At 39.9% G+C, this 19,226-nt stretch overlaps 1 protein-coding gene across 5 annotated transcripts in view; it reads right to left on the bottom strand.

The window, feature by feature from the left end:
* The window catches only part of PLD1 (phospholipase D1), a 200,263-nt gene that overhangs the window by 104,260 nt on the left and 76,777 nt on the right, over positions 1-19,226 (bottom strand). For 3 of the 5 annotated variants that reach the window (XM_060011141.2, XM_060011143.1, XM_060011142.1), the window contains exons 2-6: positions 10,098-10,262; positions 9,493-9,620; positions 5,528-5,673; positions 5,196-5,301; positions 3,402-3,467 (exon numbers count right to left, since the gene is read on the bottom strand). In XM_060011141.2, the coding sequence (XP_059867124.1) occupies positions 3,402-3,467; positions 5,196-5,301; positions 5,528-5,673; positions 9,493-9,620; positions 10,098-10,257 (606 nt within the window). In that variant the 5' untranslated portion in view covers positions 10,258-10,262. Of the gene's footprint in view, positions 1-3,401; positions 3,468-5,195; positions 5,302-5,527; positions 5,674-9,492; positions 9,621-10,097; positions 10,493-19,226 lie in introns of those variants that run through there. The other 2 variants (XM_060011139.1, XM_060011140.1) reach the window with 1 other exon arrangement.

Here is a 19,226-nt window from a genome sequence, read left to right as displayed (position 1 = left end):
ATGAAACATAACAATTTTCCTTTGAAGTTTTGTATACGTGATTGGGACGCTCTAATATTAACCTTGTAAGAAAAATTACACACCTCTCAAAGCTGTCAGTACTTGTGAAGTCCAATTAAATGCTCAGTTTTCTTTCTTAGGGTTATTTGAAGAAGTCTTTGAAATTCAAAAGGATTTAAATATCTTTGAAAACCCCAAATCAAACATATCCTCACATAGGACTTTTTATAAGGATTTTGAAAAAGTCAAGGTCTTTACATTTTATTTCTTATATAAAACGTGGTAATTCGGTACCACACATTTTCAAAATCTGATTTGTGGAACTGCTTTCTAATCAGAAAATATAGAAATACATAGGTTACTAGAAGTGATACCACAGACTTTAAGCCACAGAATCCAAAATGTCTCAAGATCCTAAGCCATAAATTCTCATTTTATCTCTAAGGAGCAGAGAGAAAAATACTAGCCCTAGTTTACACTGGAAGAAACTACTACAGAGGTGTAACTAAATTATGCAAAGTCAGAGACTAGTTGAATGGAAGAATAGGAAATGAAAAGCAAACATCAGGGAAACACTTATCTAATAGGAAATGAAAAGCAAACAAACAGGGAAACCACTTATCTATTACCTGGATATTTTCTTATGCACATAGCTCGTATCAAATAGTTGACAACAGAAATATTCATTGAACTAATTCAGAAACGATAACTTCAGAATATCATACCAAAATTGCTAAATGTAAAGAATTTCATCTAAATAAAAAGGTGCACATTAGTAATGCAGAAAATGTAAAGTTGTGTATTAAGATAAAATTTAAATTTATCCTAATGGTTTACTAAAGAGAAATCTGGAGGAAGAACTAGTCTTATTACATAGAAAAAAAATATTTGGCAATAAATGTTCTAATACAGATTTATGGATTTGAAAAAAAATGTGGCAAAGCCAATTTAGAAGCAATCCTAAATAATACAATTTGAAATATAATATGGTATTGTCCAAACTTCTCCATGCATTTTCAAGGATAAGAATTCCATTCTCGATTTGGGCAGGCGATTCTCAGGAATAAGAATTTAAAGATCAATTTAGCCTGACAATAGTCCATAGGGCTTATTGATCTCTGAATAATGTACTAATCAATATCTTTTTTCTTTCCAATGGAACTGGTGAAAAGCACATTTAAATGTTAGGGAAACAGGGAAGCAAAGGGTTCCCATGCCAAAGGGACAAGCAACAAACCTGAGGGGTAATAACGGACCCTAGAAATTACTAGGGGCTCGTTTTACACTTATAAAAATATAAGTTAATTATATGTAATTATATAAAAATAACTTTTAATATGTTTTGTGCAGACAGAAGTTTTAATATGTCTCACAATTATCAAAGGAGACACACAGATGCCAATCTAATTTCTCGAATATGAGACAGAGGCCTGCAAATCTAGTCTCTGGGACAAATTATAATTAGTGTGAGAGGAAAATAACGTTAGAAAATTAAGACAGATCAAATTGTATCCCATGCTTGAAGTATTTCGGAGAATTCCGCTGTTAGGGAGAATAATCTAAGTAGCCACCAAAAAAGAGGGATTGCCTGGCAGCTGGCAGTACAGTGGTTAGGACTCAGTGCTTTCACTGCCGTGGACCCGGGTTCAATCCCTGGTCAGGGAACTAAGATCCTGCAAGCTGCGCAGTGCAGCAAAAAATAAAATAAAATAAAAAATAAGAAGGAACATATATATTCAGTCAGTTTAAACCAGGTTTTCCCTTCCAAAGGAAATGTTTAGAAGACATTCTGGAATATCTAAATACAATATGGCTCAACTTTTAAAAGATTTTTATAATTGGAAAAGAAATTAAAATGAACATTTTGAAAAAATGTAACCATTTAAAAATCAACATTAGACTCCAAAATATAGAAAGGCATGCAGAAAAAGAAGACTAAACTCAGCAAGTACTGTTCAAGGGCCAAAAGAAATATTAAAGCCAAGTCACAGGCAGGCAGGAAAGTAAAACAAATGGAAAATTATTGCATGCTGGTACTAGCACGCATTTAAATAATTCTCTATCAAAGAAAACAGCATGTCTGATTTCAGAGAATACGACAGGAAGCAGCATTTTTAGTAATAATAGAAGTAATATCCTTATTCGTTATGTTCTTTCAAAGATGCACATTCCTGAGTCCTAGAAAGGAAGAAATCCTTCCCATCAGCCTTCTCTTGAGGTTCTCTGGTTGGATCCAAATTGCTGGTTTCCCTGGGAAAACGCTTCTCCAGGATTATGAAACCACAGAAGGTCCTTTAAGTCAATGGAACATCACAGTGCAAGTTGCTGCAGAAGGTGGGCTGTGGCCCGGCCCCAGGTCGTTTGTGTGTAAAGGGGACCAGCTAGGTGCATGCCCAGCACCCATTAACAACACATAGGCAGGCAGCAACAGGGCAGCGAGGCACCAAAAAACTCCCAAGAGTCAAGGCACCCTTGCTTCCTCTCCTAAATACAGTAGGCTTCCCTCTTTCTGTTCATGTGTGCATGCCATTCTCTAAACTAGAGGCCGAATCATAGCTGCAGCTACTCTGAATTTCTGCACACATACCATACACACATACTCAACCTCCACAGCAATACGGTTTATACATACACAGGCACAGAATATGATAATGCAGTGCCCTCTCAGTTATCTGAACCTTTGGATAATTGAAGGCTAACCCTTTAACACCACCACCACCACCACCACGCCCCTACCCCTGCCCCAGGCCTCCAGGGCCTCTAAGAAGGCAGAGCTCATTGTTTTCCGATGCCTTCTGTAAAGCCCACTTCCTCCTGCTTGCCAGCCACGTGCCTCCCAAACTTAAGTCTGTGCAGCTGCTTCCAAGCCTCACCACCTCTCCTCGTTTCTCTGAATTCTCTAGAGCTTTCTCTCTCCTTAGCTTTTCCCATGCTTCTCACTTACTCGTGAAAAGACAAGCCTTTTACGGGCATCACAGGCCAATCAGATGGCAATCACAGTATGCTCTGTATAATCTTTGGGTATTCCACTCTGCTCAACTGTTTTCATCACCTACTACTCAATGTTTTTTCTTCAGCATTAGAAATGCTTTTCGGCATTATTCTGGAAGCCTGAGGAGAGAAGGAGGTTGATTTCTAGATAACCTAGCCTGTGGTAGCATTTCAAGTTCATTTAAATCTGTTGTTATAGACATATTAATTGTTATAGTTGATATTTTAAAAACAGCATCCTCATATACTGGATCCTTGCTGACAAATCAATTTTGGATTCATTTCATTTAGTTTAACCCAAGGAATAATGCAGAAGTGAATACAAGCACTTGTGTTAATAAAATGATCCAAAATTTAGCTTTACAGTTTTATAAATTATTTCAAAATTTAAATCACTGAATAGTACTTACTGTTGCATGATAGTTTCTATACATGGGCATTTTTAGTAATTTTGTCAAGTAATCCTCTAGTTGTTTCTGTAATGCAAATATTTTACATTAGAGATATCAGCATACTTAGGGGGAAATGTAAACAGTGACAAATGACATGACTGTTCCACCTTAACTTCTGTAAGTTATTTATTTATTTATTAATGTTTCCATTGGACAAGGAACCCTGAATACATCCCTCTCAGAACATAAAACTTTCAGATTACAAAACAGAACTGACATTTATGTGTTAATTTTCTGGTAAAAAGTGAATTAATCTTCTGCCCTATGCAGCACCATATCGCTGAATCAGTGTGGGCAGAAGTGTCCCCCGTCTTGAGGTTTCTGTTCTACTGCTGCACGTGTCTGTACTTTGTCCTTCTCTTCTGAGACGCTAACTGCCCCATCTATAGTTTGGGAATGATATTTACATATATTTAGAACAAGCCACTACAAATTCTTTTTAAATTTTTACTTATTTATTTTAATTGAAGTATAGTCGATTCACAATACTGTGTTAGTTTCAGGTGTACAGCAAAGTGATTCAGTTATACATACACACATACATATCTATTTTTCTCAGATTCTTTTCCCGTATAGGTTATTATAAAATATTGAGTATAGTTCCCTGTGCTATACAGTAGGTTTTTGTTGGTTATCTACTTTATATATAGTAGTGTATATATGTTAATATACAAACTCTTAATTTATCCCTCCCCCCACTTTTCCCCTTGGTAACCATAAATTTGTTTTCTATGTCTGTGAGTCTATTTCTGTTTTGTATATAAGTTCATCTGTATCTATTTTTTAGATTCCACATATAAGCAATATTATATGATATTTTTCTTTCTCTGGCTTACTTTGCTTAGTATGATATCTCTAAGTCCATCCATGTTGTTTCAAATGGCATTATTTCATTCTTTTTTTAAGGCTGAGTAATATTCCATAGTATGTATATAACACATCTTTTTCCATTCATCTGTCGATGGACATTTAGGTTGCTTCCATGTCTTAGCTACCGTAAATAATGCTACAATGAACACTGGGGTGCATGTATCTTTTCTAATTATGGTTTTCTCTTGTTATATGCCCAGGAGTGGGATTGCAGGGTCATATGGTAGCTCTATTTTTAGATTTTTTAAGGAACCTCCATATTGTCCATAGTGCCCATAGAAGCCACTACAAATTCTGAAGCAAATATATGGAAATAGATTATTTTAAAAGAGTAGATCTCAGGGCTTCCCTGGTGGCGCAGTGGTTGAGAGTCCGCCTGCCGATGCAGGGGACACGGGTTCGTGCCCCGGTCTGGGAAGATCCCATATGCCGCGGAGCGGCTGGGCCCGTGAGCCATGGCCACTGAGCCTGCGCGTCCGGAGCCTGTGCTCGGCAACGGGAGAGGCCGCAACAGTGAGAGGCCCGCGTACCGCATAAAAAAAAAAAAAAAAAAAAGAGTAGCTCTCAAAGCCCTCAATGATGAGCTCAATCTTGCCTCACAATGAACCCCAAAAGGTTTATGAGGGGTAGGAAGCTTCCACATAAAGTCACTCCTGACATAGAACATTCTTCCTCTTCTGGGAAAATGCAACCTCCCCAGGGCCAGAGTGGCTCGGGGAAGAAGGGTTACCTAACTAGTTCCAGAAAAGCTAAACCAGCCTGGGTGATGGATCAGCAGGTGAGAGAAGTTGCATCCAGGCCCACCTCCCCCCGCAGTAGATGCCAAGTTTCTACAGCACTGCACAAGTATGTTCAGAACAACAGAAGAGTGAAAGGACTCACCCTTCTACCAAACAACTGTTCTTCTCGGATCATGTTTTCAGATGAACGGGGCAAACTTGGCATCTCTCGAGGCTCTTCTTTGACATTCTGTCTTCTAAATGTGTGTCTAAAACACAGAGACACACACACACACAATGCAAACATTTATTAGATTATTCTTTAAACCATGACTGTCACAGCATCTTTCAGGAGATAGCTTATTTTTAAAAGAGCCTATTTGATAAAAAAATATCCACCAACAATGGACCAATTAACCAATACCACGAATAAAATATTCTTTCAATCCAACTTGTATACTGGGACAACTTTATAATTAATTCTGGGACAGTTACCTTTTGGTGGGAATGGGGATTCGGATAAAGGCTTTGTACTTGAGCAGCTCTCTGTGAAATTCTTGGAAGTGCTTGAACTTCCTCTTAACTTGCCATTTAAATTCCCCATGTGTTAATTCAATAGTGTAAAGATTGATGCTTGGTACCTATAGCGATAAATAAAAACGGTTGATAGTTTAGATAACAACAAAAATTCCAAAATCTCTCAATGAACAATAGCTAAGTAATAAGTAACATGGATGTATCTTTAAATACAGCCTACTTATTCTGTGTAAGTACTGAAGCAAAAAGTTTTCCAAAACGACCGATGACAGAAGTAATATGCTCTTAAATATTCATCTTATGATATACATAAGACAAACTCTGAGTCACACCAAAGGTAAACCCCTATCAGTCCTATTGTTTCACATACACAGACACACACATCCACCCTTGAAACAAGAAACCAGGTAAAAGAGACAATGAGTGAAAGCCCTAATCAGCCATCGGGGGATTGTCCAAAAGTACAAGCAGTGAACAGACAGTGGAGGGGGTGAGAGGGAAGCTGGAGGAAATGACTTCCATTGTCATTCTTAGCCCACTTCAGCTCTTCACAAAAGACACTAATGCCCTCTCCTTCTGAAATGCCTTGCAAGGTCCATCCTCGTCTATAACGTCTCCCTGTCCTGAAGCAACACCAGTGACTAGGAAGGTACAGGATGATTAGAGGGAAAAAAGCAAAAGATCTTCCTACACACAAAATATCTCCCCAACTACTTAACTAGAATGAATTTCCACTTAAAATTTTTAAAATATTTCTTACTAAAATGCAAATATATCTTAGTGACTAGTGAATTATTTCAATCAGAAGAGCTAACAGACCTGGGGGATACAAGTTTTGATTTTGTGGAAAGTGTCAGGAGATGGAGGGATATTTATAAAGCACAGGAGATTGTGGAGAAGTTCCCATGGTGTGTGGAGGACAGGGGAGGGTAGTGGACACTGGACCACCTAGAGGGCACTGGCCCCTGCTGGGAGATTGAGGCGCCACAGGTATTGATAAGTGTTGGGGGTGAAAGAAAGTAAATGTCTCCTACTTTACTAGCTTATCCAGGCTTTGGTGTCAGCAACCCCACGGGTGATTCCCGGGCTGCTGCCAATCATTACTGATGTTTGGTACATTTTGCAAACTTCTAAAGCATGGACCACGCTGTGTGGATGTAGTATATAAAAATGAGCACGGGAATCAATGTAACTTGTACTCTTAAGCCTGGAATCCAAACATATCGCTGGTAAATATTCAAATCCAGCTCTTGCTTTGCCTCTAGTTGGGATCCATGACAGTTACTATAACCAGAAGTCGAAAAAACCCAGTTCTGGGGTCTAATATTATATGCTGTCTTTCACCTTGGCCAACATTACAGGCATCATCCTGCATCATGTTTCAGAGAGAAGGTTGCAGGAGAACTCAAAGTGGTCAGAAACTCTGCATTCAAGCGAAAAGTACTCAGTTTAAGACAAGCCAAATAAATAAGAAAAATTATACAAGTTAAATGAGCTGCCCCATATCCTAGGATTATATTCCCAATCTAAGAAAACTGAATACTTAGAAAACACTGCTGCCCCATATCCTAGGATTATATTCCCAATCTAAGAAAACTGAATACTTAGAAAACACTGCAAGTGCCAAGTTTTATCCTTCACACATAAACCCAGAATTGTGGACACTAAACTTCTTAGCAATTCTAAGGCAGTGTGGGCCAATGGAAACAGCCTGTCCCATCCTTTCTGAAGATTTTAAAGGCTTGAAACACTGTAGTGCAGCCTACCAGCTATGAAGCCTTAGCGAAGCATCACTTCTGTCAGATAATATCCCAGCAGAATTATTGGAACTTTTTGGAACTGGAATAGTGTGAGAAGTTTTAATAAAGGGACTGCCCATGAAGGTGTGATAAGAGTAAGGAAACCACAACGTGAGGACAGTTACCTGGGACTCAGGAAGGCATCCCCAGTTCCAAAGGGACAAGAGGCAAGACCAGGTGCTGGAGTAGGAAGGAGAGAGCCACGTAAAGAGGCTGCCTTGTGGGGAGGATGCCTTTGGTCAAGGGACACAGCTAGGCCAGGGTGGCCCCAGTCTGGGCTCTCCACTGCCTGAACCCTGCCAGAAGACAAAGGCAAGGAAGCCTTGGGGGGACAGAGCACAGGGTGGAGAAGGGTGGGAGGAGGAGTGGGAGGGGCAAGTGGGAGATCTCCTGCTGGGGAGGCGGGGCAACATATGTCCCTCAGGGTCGTCATGAGAGTGAAAAGAGAAATGCCTAACCATGAGCCGGCACACAGAATGCATTCAGTCATTAGAAAAGTGTCATTTTTACTTACCTGAAATCACATTCAAACTGCATGAATTTAGTTCATATTTCTTAGTAAACTAAACACTAAGTAGGATAAGGAAGCTCCTTAGCTTTCCTACACAGACTAAGATTTAAAACAGAACTTGAAATTAATATAATATTGTAAATCAACTATACTTTAAAAATTAGGATCCAAAGGAAAAATGTTAATATATATAAAAAAAGAACAGAACTAAACTCACTTGACCAACAGAAGAGTGTGAGCAAAGAGAAGTCCCTGGTTTGGTGGCTTAAATATTTATCTTCACAAATAACATGAGCAGATACCTAGTAATAATAATAATACATAGTATTATACAGTATATACTTGTATAATACAATATATAATTTTCTTATATTATACTATGTTTTATTATTATTAAACCCTCATAACAAACCTAAAAGGTGTGTCCTATGATACCTATTATTCAGATGAGGATACGCTGAGAAACAGAGAGTTTAAGTAAATGGCTGAGGGTCACAATGCAAAGACAGGAATTAAACCATGTGGTCTGGCTCTGGAGTCTGTGCATTTAACCTCCACATGTTATCACCTCTCCATCTAAATGCTGGTAGGCGAAATAAGAAGGCAAAGGTCATTTTAGAGACATTTCTTGGTAGGTTGTGTTCAGTGGTGTATCAGGGAGATATGGACCCAACTCACAGGAAGAGCCTGAAGGAAAGCTGAATACCGAGGTGGCTGTAAACTAGGAGCCGGGACATGCACAGGTAGGTCAGGACAGAGCGCGAGGCAAGATCATCAGGAAGCGGGCAGCACGTGCCATCCTCCAGAGCCTGCCCCCGGCGGAAAGATTATTCTACACCTCCCCGGAGGCAGGAGCCAATGACTGCCTTACTCTGCCAGGGCCAGAGCTTAACTCAAACGGACCAAGGCCACCAGCCTGCGTCAATGTTCTCTACCCTCAGACTTGACAAGTGTGAAATCCAGTCAGTAACAGAGCAAACGCAGCTACCCTAACAGCTTCTCCTAGTCCAATCCCCTTCAAAAGAATGCAGGTTTGCTTGATGAAAACTCTACTCCCAATGCCTTTCCAGAGCTTAAAGAGAAAACATGAGTGAAGCTTAAGGGATGGTGTTAGGAACAAGTCAGAAGGGCAGGGTATGCCAGCAGAACTCTCTCAGCAGCACTTCTGGGCAATGGCACTGGCCAGTGCAGCCTCCTGGCTTTGTTTCTTTCAAGAGCCAGGTAGTATCATTATTTTCTTGCTGAACAAGCATTAGGAAAGCTAAACTTTTCCCTGGCTTACATCTGGCCTTCTAGGTGTTAGAGCAATGCCTCACAAGTCCACATGGAACAGAAAACTGGGGAGAGGCCCTTCGCAATTTATTAAACTTACAATCTGCCTTAAGTGCCTTTTTAAAAAAGCATTTTCCAGAATGGGGAAACAGATGAATAAGAATAAAGACTAAATGAGAAGGATGCAAAAACTTGAGAGGTGATGAGCACTCAGAAGTGATCAACAAAAACACAAACCGAAAGTTAAAAGCATAGCCATAGCTAGGAGGAAGGAAACTGCAAGGCAATGTGTTAAATCGTATATATTGACGGATACAAGTTGAGTCTATAAATGCTCTGACCCTTTTTGTAGATGTTAAGCGCTCCACTTCCAGAACTTGAACTTTTATTGGGCAGCCGGAAAGATACGTCTGTGTATTAGGCTCCTTAAATCCTTGAGTCTTATAAATAGCAGAGAAAGGGATATACACTAAAAAATAAATAAGTAAACAAAGTTATTTCAAGAACACAATGATATTAGCATAACTTGCTTTTTACAGGCATCTTTTTCTTTTTCTTGTTTTTGTTTTTGTTTTTGCGGTACGCGGGCCTCTCACTGTTGTGGCCTCTCCCGTTGGGGAGCACAGGCTCCGGACGCGCAGGCTCAGCGGCCATGGCTCATGGGCCCAGCCGCTCCGCGGCATGTGGGATCTTCCCGGACCGGGGCACGAACCCACGACCCCTGCATCGGCAGGCGGACTCTCAACCACTGTGCCACCAGGGAAGCCCCAGCAGGCATCTTTTTTAAGAATCATAACGTGCTACAACAAGAAAACAGCTAATGAAAATGAGCTCAGAGTTGTGACATCAGCAAGGATGATCAATCATCTGCCGGTTATTTCAAATCTGTGCTCTGCCAAGCAACCTGATACACTCTCTTCTCCTCGCTCAGACCATCAGTCTTTACCTTCCCGTATCCTGGGATCGCTGGGAGACACTTCGTAGTCCACCTCCTCTCCCTCAAAGTGGAGCTCCCGTGTGTCCAGATTTTCTATCAAATTACTCATGTCAGCAGCAATTTTCTGCAGTGCAGAGGTATTTACTCTTGGCTCATCTTTCAGTGACATGTTGGCTTGAGACAGGGTAAAAGCAAAGGAAAGAAGAAAAGGGTTACAAGACTTATTATTTTGGTCAAATAGAAAAAAGAATGCAATAATGCCATTTGCAGCGACACGGATGGACCTAGAGATTGTCATACTGAGTGAAGTTAAGTCAGACAGAGAAAGACAAACACATGATATTGCGTATATGTGGAATCTAAAAAATCGGTACAAATGAACTTATTTACAAAACAGAAATAGAGTCACAGGTGTAGGAAACAAACGTATGGCTACCAAGGGGGGAAAGGGGAGGGAAGGGATAAATTGGGAGATTGGGATTGACGTATACACACTACTATGTATAAAATAGATAACTAATAAGGACCTACTGTATAGCACAGGGAACTCTACTCAATACTCTGTAATGACCTATATGGGAATAGAATCTAAAAAAGAGTGGCTATATGTATATGTATAACTGATTCACTTTGCTAAACACCTGAAACTAACACAGCATTGTATATCAACTATACTCCAATAAAGATTAATTTTTTAAAAACCCAAAAACCCTATTTTACTATTTAAATCCAGGCTTAGGTATAGCATAAGGAAACAAGTCAACTAGCTCTATGTGAGCCCCAGTTACCTCAAACAACCTTTTAATTTATTTTGAGTTTAACATTTAAAGGATTCCTAGCTTGTAAATTAAATTGGAATGAGATACTTACTTGTATCTCAAGTAAGAAAACAAGCAAGAAAAAGACACACCACATTGACTAAATGCCAATATTATCTTTCATCCGATTTTATTAACTTGGGTAAGTGAGGAGAGACTCAAGGTAGATGGGTTTGGGAATCATTATCCAGAGAAAAGGAATTGATTCTTGACTCTAACAAATACATGGGAAGAAAGAATACCAACTAAAATAAGCAACTTTGAATATTTTCTACAGAAAATTTAGGGTATTTTACAATAATTTCAAGATGCAGATTTAAAAAGTATTTTTATGTAGCATAACCTTTCTACATTTCCCCTATAGGTGATATCCCCAGCAAACCATATACTATTTTTTTGAGATATGAGATTTGGCCATGACTTTACGCGAGTTATAGTGACGTACCTGTCCTGGAAGGTAACCAATTAGTATACCTATTCTGAAAGATACCAGAAGTGCAAGAACTGTACTTCTCTCCTTTTTTAAGAAAACTGGTTCTATTTCATTCTGACATTTAATAACACAGGTCATTGCACATCAGAACCCAGGAAAGAAGAGTCCACAGAGATTTTATTTTTCATTTAAAATACCAAGATTTAAGCCTTGAATGCTGTCACTGGAGTTGGCTAAAAAATCGGTACAGGCTGAAATAATCTCTCCGTTACAACCAGACCCAAAAATGCGAGGGCTTCCGTACCAGTAACTCCTCCACATACGTTCATTTATTACTGCAAATCACAAACATTTACAGAGTATCCACCACCTACTCACTGTGAGATGGAATGAGTGAATATGTAAAGACACTGGTTCCCACTATTAAGGAGTGCCTGATGTAGGTGATGGAGATATGCTACACGACCCCAAATTCATCCCTGGCCTCCTCCACGGTCTTGGCCTTCCTGAGAATGGCATGTGCTGAGCGGAAAACACTTAGCTGGGTTCTCTCCTACAGGTGCTATCAAGAAGCAGGGGTGGGCTGGTCTCTGTGAGAAATGCTAGGACAGAGTCTTGGGCAGACTTGGGGAGCCCTATTGTAACTCAACAAGTCTCTCAAACCTATACTAACATGTGTGGTAGAAAGAGAAATTGTATGGAAATACAAAGATGGGAGTAGAGGAGGGAGGTTCTGGTTTGGCCAGGCATGTAAAATCAATATGTCTAACCTCTTTGTGAACTGTGTAGTCAATCACGTTTCCTCCCCCATGTTGGCTATAAGGAAGCTTGGAGCCAAATTTGTGGCCTCCTATTAGCAAAATATAGGACTAGCCTCGCCTATATCACTTCCCTTCAACTTTCTCTCCCGCTTCTAATTCATTTTATAATAACAGTTAATGTGTACTGATTGCTTACTATCACCTGGCTTGGTGATAAACCTTTATATACCTCATCACATTTATTATCAATAATAAATCTATGAAGGTTTGTTATTTCCATTTCGAAGAAGACAGGATTTGTCATCGCCTCTTTATAGATAAGGAAACTGAAGCATGGAGAGATCAGGTAATTTGATGAATACTTTGGACAATCTGTCCAAGGTCACATAACTAGTAAGTGGAGAAGGGATTTGAAACCAGGTCTCTCTGATCCAAAAGCTGATGTTCTTAACCATGGCCTTTAACTTCTGTATATTTTTTGTAGATATGTAAGTGCCCCTAGAATAGATGGAAGTTTTAGTAAAACCAGTGCCCTTGAGCAAGTCCCTTTAGAAGCTGACTCAAATGCAAAGAAAAAGAAATGAATTCTTCTTGCAGCTCAGCCGTTTAAGCTCAGGGCTCTGGTTTCCTCCTCTATAAATTAAGGAGGCTGAGCCATTTCATCTCTAGGGTCCCTTTAACACTAAAACACTAAATGTAAATAAAAGATGCTATAAATTGTTCAGCTTCCCCTTATAATGTAATCAAGTTAACCCTTCTCCTATCCCAAGAAATTAACTGAAGTAGTTTTTCATATGAATTCATATTCACGGATTCATTCTCATGGAGCCATTGCCATAATTAAAACATTTATTTCCTTCCCTCTCAGTTCAACAAATACTTATTAGATGCCAACTATGAGCCAGGGTTTATTTTATTTAAAATACAAGGTAATGAAAAACTTAGAGGAAATGAAACAAGGAAAAACAAGTAAGACGTTACATCACATCATTGCTGCTTGTGAATTTGTCAAGATGTTAGGTATTTTCCATTGATTAAACAGTCTAATGGCTAACTCAGTTAACTTTCTCAGCATAGCAAAGGAAAACAAGGGTTACTCCAAATGACTTTCCTTTTGGACTGTTAATGTTAAAAATGCATGTTGAATTTAAGATATACAGAGAACAGAGTAATTTATACATTGCAAGCTAATTGGAATAAATAGTCATTGGATCAAGCTAAAAAAAAATCCTATTTCAGATCAGGAGAACAGAAGGATATAAATTTGTGAAAAGCTTAAGGAAGAGTGAGAAAAGAAACAGAAAGGAATCCTCTTATCATTTACCCTCAAGTGTTTACTATGTGCTAAGCACCATTTGAGCTCAGTTATGTTATTTAGTACCCATAACGATCCTACTTGGTACTTATGATTCTGAATTATCTGCATTCAAAACTTTGATTATTTAGTTAAATAACCTGTCCAAGGTCACTCCAGTTGTGTCAGTGTTGAATTTATAAAGCAGATTTGTCCGGCTCTGAAATCTCATGGACTTGGTTATAGAGGTTCGTAATTATTGATTTTATTTTGTGGGCTTGAATGTCTATAAATTGATCATTTATATGAAGTTGAAGTTCCATAACAATAGATACTCTTTAATCATCACCCTTTGAAGGGATCCTCCTGGTTCCACTGTCATTACAACTAAGGAAACAACACATCCTGACAGCATCCTAAACTTTATCTTAGCCTTTTATTTTTATGGTTCATAATATTTTATAAGGTTACATGGAATTTCAGTTGACTCAAAGGCTTTGCAGATTTGTTTATGCTTTTGTGAAGACCTTACCATTTTTATTAATGGGAAATGAACCAAATTATTTGTCCATTACTGCCTTCACTTGAGTGCATGGTTGCTTTGTGTTGACTTTTCATCCAACAAGTGTATTGCTGGTTTCATTCTTGAATATGAAGCTGTAAGGCCACCAACACTCTTATGCTGTCAAATCGTAATTTATTAGTCCATGTTTTCTTTCATCTAAAATAATATATAATGGTCGGTGAGCAGCTGTCACAGTTACAGCCTATCTTAACCAGCAATGCGATAAGGTCTTGCAGTGTTTACACTTGAGATAGTGTCATTGATTTTGTTACCTCCTTATAAAATTATACTGCAAGATCATTATCTCTTTTGGTACCAAGTAGAGACGGTGCCCATGGAGCAATAACAGCAGCTGTGTTTTATTTCTATTTGCATCTGTATCCGGGAAGTAAATACGCTTTGTTTTTTTCTGGGGTTAAATACTAGAATTAAAATTCTTTGCAGGGAATATTTAATTACCTCCAGTTATTTACTGGTGAAATCAGAGAAATTTAGAATTTCTTTCTGATCTTAGTTTTCAACATGATTGGGAAGCAGAACATCAAAGGGAGCAGATATTTTCCTTCCCAGATACATGCATAAACATTGCCTTAGCCAAAGTACAAGAATAATAATATCAACTATAACTATTAACATTAAAATATTAACATTAGCTAATATTTGCTGAATATGTACTACCTGCCACGCACTATACAAAGAGATTAATCGCATGATCTCATTGACTCCTCACAACAACCTTAGGAGCTGGGTCTTATTGTTACCTCCATTTTCAAGATGAGAGGTTTAGAGAGCGTGGGCAACTTGTCCAGGGCCACACGGCTGGAAGTGATAGAGCTGGACCTGACCCTGCTTGATCTGACTCCAAAGTCCAGCTCTTTAACCAGCCGGAGGTGGAACTGGGGGTGGCAGGACGGAAGGACACTTTTACTTCTTCACATAGTCTTAGAATAAAACAATTCAAAAAGGAACAATAATAACAAAAAACACCCCTCAACTTTCATTTTGTGAAGATGACTGTGATTCACTTCTTGCTTCCCTTTCTAACGTAAGTTAGAAAGTTTCCCCCATATTTTTTCCAATATGTGATGTTTGTTTACCAAGGGAAATAAATGCAATGGATTTTTAAACCAAAAATCACACTGTATGACTATGAAATGAATTATACTTAGATCATTTAAAACCAAACTGAGTCATGGGAATTTCTTGTCTTCCCATTTCTCATTTTGATGAAATTAATTGGCAGATGCATACTACGTAACCTCCCCCAAACATATTATACAGCAGTGATTTGTACGGAACTGATTTGATGCTCCCTGAAATGCAAAAAATTATAAATGTGTTTTCAAGTACTAAACTCAATCTCCAGTGACATAGTAAGCCTTGGATAATTATTTTTGGAGTTTAGCTGACTTTGAATAAAGTAAATGATATTATCATATTTTACATTCCAGTTTATATATTTTGAGAAAGTAACATATCAAAAAAAAAAAAACAAAGACTCAATGTTTACTTGGATCTTTGAATTTTTTAAAGAGAACATCGGTTCCACAAATATCGCTGGAGGGCTTATCATGAGCCTTGAATAGATAATTAAATGTCATCGGTGTAGAGGACAGGTCAGATGACCTAAGTTCATTCTTTCCTTATTATCAGCGTAACCTGGGCAACTAACAGCCTCCAGGGTTTCTCCTCTGTAAAATGCAAACAGGACAGCCTTGCTATTACTTACATGGTTCCAAGAGATAGACGTTTAATTCACAAACACTACCCTCCTTTGGAGCTTCATATCTAATTTGGTCTTGAAGCCCCCAGAGCCCAGCAATCTCCCACTTTCTCATCCTTCTTTCTTGGTTTCATCCCAAAGCCCCCATTTGGCCTAGCACTGACTCTGCTTTTTTCCCTGGTGTGTCGAGATTGGAGACTATGGTGCTAAATAATCTGGACTCCCTGTGTCCACAGAACAGAAGTTGGAAATCATGCTCTCTTTTTTCCCCTAGCTAAAAATAAAGCCGAATCTACAATTACAAAAGCAATTTTTAGCATGAAAATCAGTTCTCAGTTCTCATGATTTTCTCTAAATCCTTTGACCTCCTTGGATGGCCTCTGTTCTCTGCCATAAGCTTTCTTAGTCATTTCCCTTGACGTGTTCTAGGGTTAAATATTACCCTCTTTGCAATAGTATCAGCTTCTTCTAGTTCATCTCAGTCATATCTTCGAATTCAAACAGATATTTCATTTCCAGAGGCAAATACAAGTGTTAAGAGAAACTGATGTCTGTTTCAAATATGAGTGGATAGGAAAATATTAGGTCATTTATTGAGTACCCACTCTGAGCCAAGCACTGAAGCCACATTACATGTATCACTTCTAATCCTCAGGACAATCTCATTTAGAATCCAAGACATGGAGCCACAGCACCTTACTGAGGCTACAGAGTTGTAAGCGGTGGGGCTGGTCCCAGTGCATAGGCTGCCCCCAGATGGCTCCCTGGCCTCTGCCGCTGGCTCAGCGGAGACCCCCATCACCACCACTCTCACCTCTTCTCCTAATGCCACCAAACCATCTTGGCTTCCTCCTGGCTGAGGGCAGGGCTTCAGCACAGTGTCCAGGGTGCAACCCAGCAGGAGCTCTCACGGCTCCAGCAACCCAGCCCCACCCACCTCTGGCCAGACTGACAGAAGGACTGGCTCATCCTGAGGCTTCTGAGGAAGTTCAGCACCAGGGGCTGGAACCTGGCTTCCTCAGGAGTTGTGTGTGTGTGTGTTGGGGGGTGGGGGGAGAAAGAGGGGGGCGAGGGGAGCGTGGGGAATCAAGCCACACAACCTGTGAGCATGGAAGACGTACCCCTCTCCCCTCTCCTCGCCTGCCTGTGCTGAGCATACTGGTCCCACACAGCCAATCTGGAAGCTGTCCTATGCGACCAAGCCACTGTCTGATTTTGGGCCGGCCAGGTAATGCACCACCTCCCATGCTTTCCTGCCTCTCTTCTCTTCTCCCCTTCCTCTTGCTGCTCTTAGTAAAGCCTACCTTAGCTCAGGTTCTATGATCCAGGAAACGAGCGCTCGGACAGTGTTAGAACCAGCATGAACCACTGAGCCATCTCCCCTCTTGCAGAAGTCCATTTTGTGCTGAAGTTAACAGTAATGATAAAAAGCAATAGTAATGGTAACAATACAAAGTAAACTCGAATAGTGCTTACCATGTTCCAGGCAGTGATACAGGTGTTTTGCATGCATTAACTCAATCTGCCCTCACAAAGGCCCTATGGAGCGGGTGCTATTCTTATCTCCTTTTTCATAGACAAGGACACTGAGGACACAGACAGCTTAAGTGACTTGCTCAAGGTCACACAGCAATCTGATGGCAGTCAGCCTGGTTTGCTCCTATTTTTGCCTTACTAACCTGGACTTTAGTACTCAGTTTCCTCATTTAAAACTGAAATTAGGGGCTTCCCTGGTGGTACAGTGGTTGAGAGTCCGCCTACCGATGCAGAGGACATGGGTTCGTGCCCCGGACCAGGAAGATCTCACATGCCGCTGAGCAGCTGGGCCCGTGGGCCATGGCGCTGAGCCTGCGCGTCTGGAGCCTGTGCTCCGCAGCGGGAGAGGCCACAACAGTGAGAGGCCCGTGTACCGAAAAAAAAAAAAGAGGGGCCCTCTTGACCTCAAAGTTTGTTAATAAGTTTATTAGATATGATGAGTGAGAGACTTTGTACAGCCACTAAATTGACTTAAATCCAATAAGGATCCCAAAGGAAAAATTCTTCTTTATGAAAAGAAAGATAGGGTAGGGGGAAGGGTAAGCTGAGACGAAGTGAGAGAGTGGCATGGACTTACGTATACTACCAAATGTAAAATAGATAGCTAGAGGGATAGCAGCCGCATAGCACAGGGAGATCAGCTCGGTGCTTTGTGACCACCTAGAGGGGTGGGATAGGGAGGGCGGGAGGGAGATGCAAGACGGAGGGGGTATGGGGATATATGTACACATATAGCTGATTCACTCCGTTATACAGCAGAAACTAACACACCATTCTAAAGCAATTATACTCCAATACAGATGTTAAAAAAAATAAAAATAAAGAAAGATAACTAATATTGCTATACACTGCGGTCAAACTTCTAAAAATAATATCCTTCAGTGTTAAATGAGTACTCAATTTTTCATGGCCAAGAATAGAATATGCATGCATTGTGATGGGGCTTTAGGAGAAGCAGCTAACTGCACTTAAATTTATAGAAACACTCTTTATTCTGGCTAACAAATTATGTTAAGTGATATAAACATTTTTCTTACTAAGGGAGATTTAGAACACCAGTGACTCAGTAGGTGAGCAATATATGAACAAGATAAATATTTCTCCAGGATAATCTCTATTAAAATGACTTTAAGAAAAAAATTCTTTCACTGGCTCAGAATAGTAAACAAAGATTTTTTTATTGAGCACAATGTTGCTTTTGATTAGAACACATGTTGATCAAGAATCTATAGGAATTCCCTGGTGGCGCAGTGGTTAAGAATCTGCCTGCCAAAGCAGGGGACGGGGTTTGAGCCCTGGCCTGGGAAGATCCCATGTGCTGCGGAGCAACTAAGCCCGTGCGCTACAACTACTGAGCCTGCGCTCTAGAGCCCGCGAGCCACAACTACTGAGCCTGTGCTCTAGAGCCCGTGAGCCACAACTACTGAGACTGTGTGTCACAACTACTGAAGCCTGCACGCCTAGAGCCTGTGCTCCACAACAAGAGAAGCCACCGCAATGAGAAGCCCACGCACCGCAACGAAGAGTAGCCCCTGCTCACCGCAACTAGAGAAAGCCCGTGTGCAGCAATGAAGACCCAACGCAGCCAAAAATAAATAAATTTATAAAGAAAAAGAATTTATAGATATTAATTCAAGGGTTTTAATATAATCATTTCTACTCTTGGTTTTTTCTTTCTTAAAACTGTTCTTCGCATCTTATGATGGCCATTCCATTTAACTAGAAGAAACTGTGTTCTCACATACAGACTTTATCATTAAAATTCTGTCCAGCTGTGTAAAATTCTGTGATTCCTTTTTCTCACTGTCCTCCAAAGGAATTGGCAAACAACCTCCATTAGTGTGAGTTTAGGCAGCACGGAAAGTATTTTCACTGATAACCCATGAATTTCACGTATGAAAAGAATGAAACTGGCAAACATACATGTGTAAACTCCAGACATTTCTCCAGTGCCAAAGAGCTCTCAAATTTTGCCTTAACTGCTGGGAAACACAGCAAAATCTGAATT

This window comes from Delphinus delphis, chromosome 4, assembly GCF_949987515.2.
Source record: "Delphinus delphis chromosome 4, mDelDel1.2, whole genome shotgun sequence".
NCBI classification, from domain to species: Eukaryota; Metazoa; Chordata; class Mammalia; order Artiodactyla; family Delphinidae; genus Delphinus; species Delphinus delphis.
This window is presented reverse-complemented; position numbering and strand designations above follow the sequence as displayed.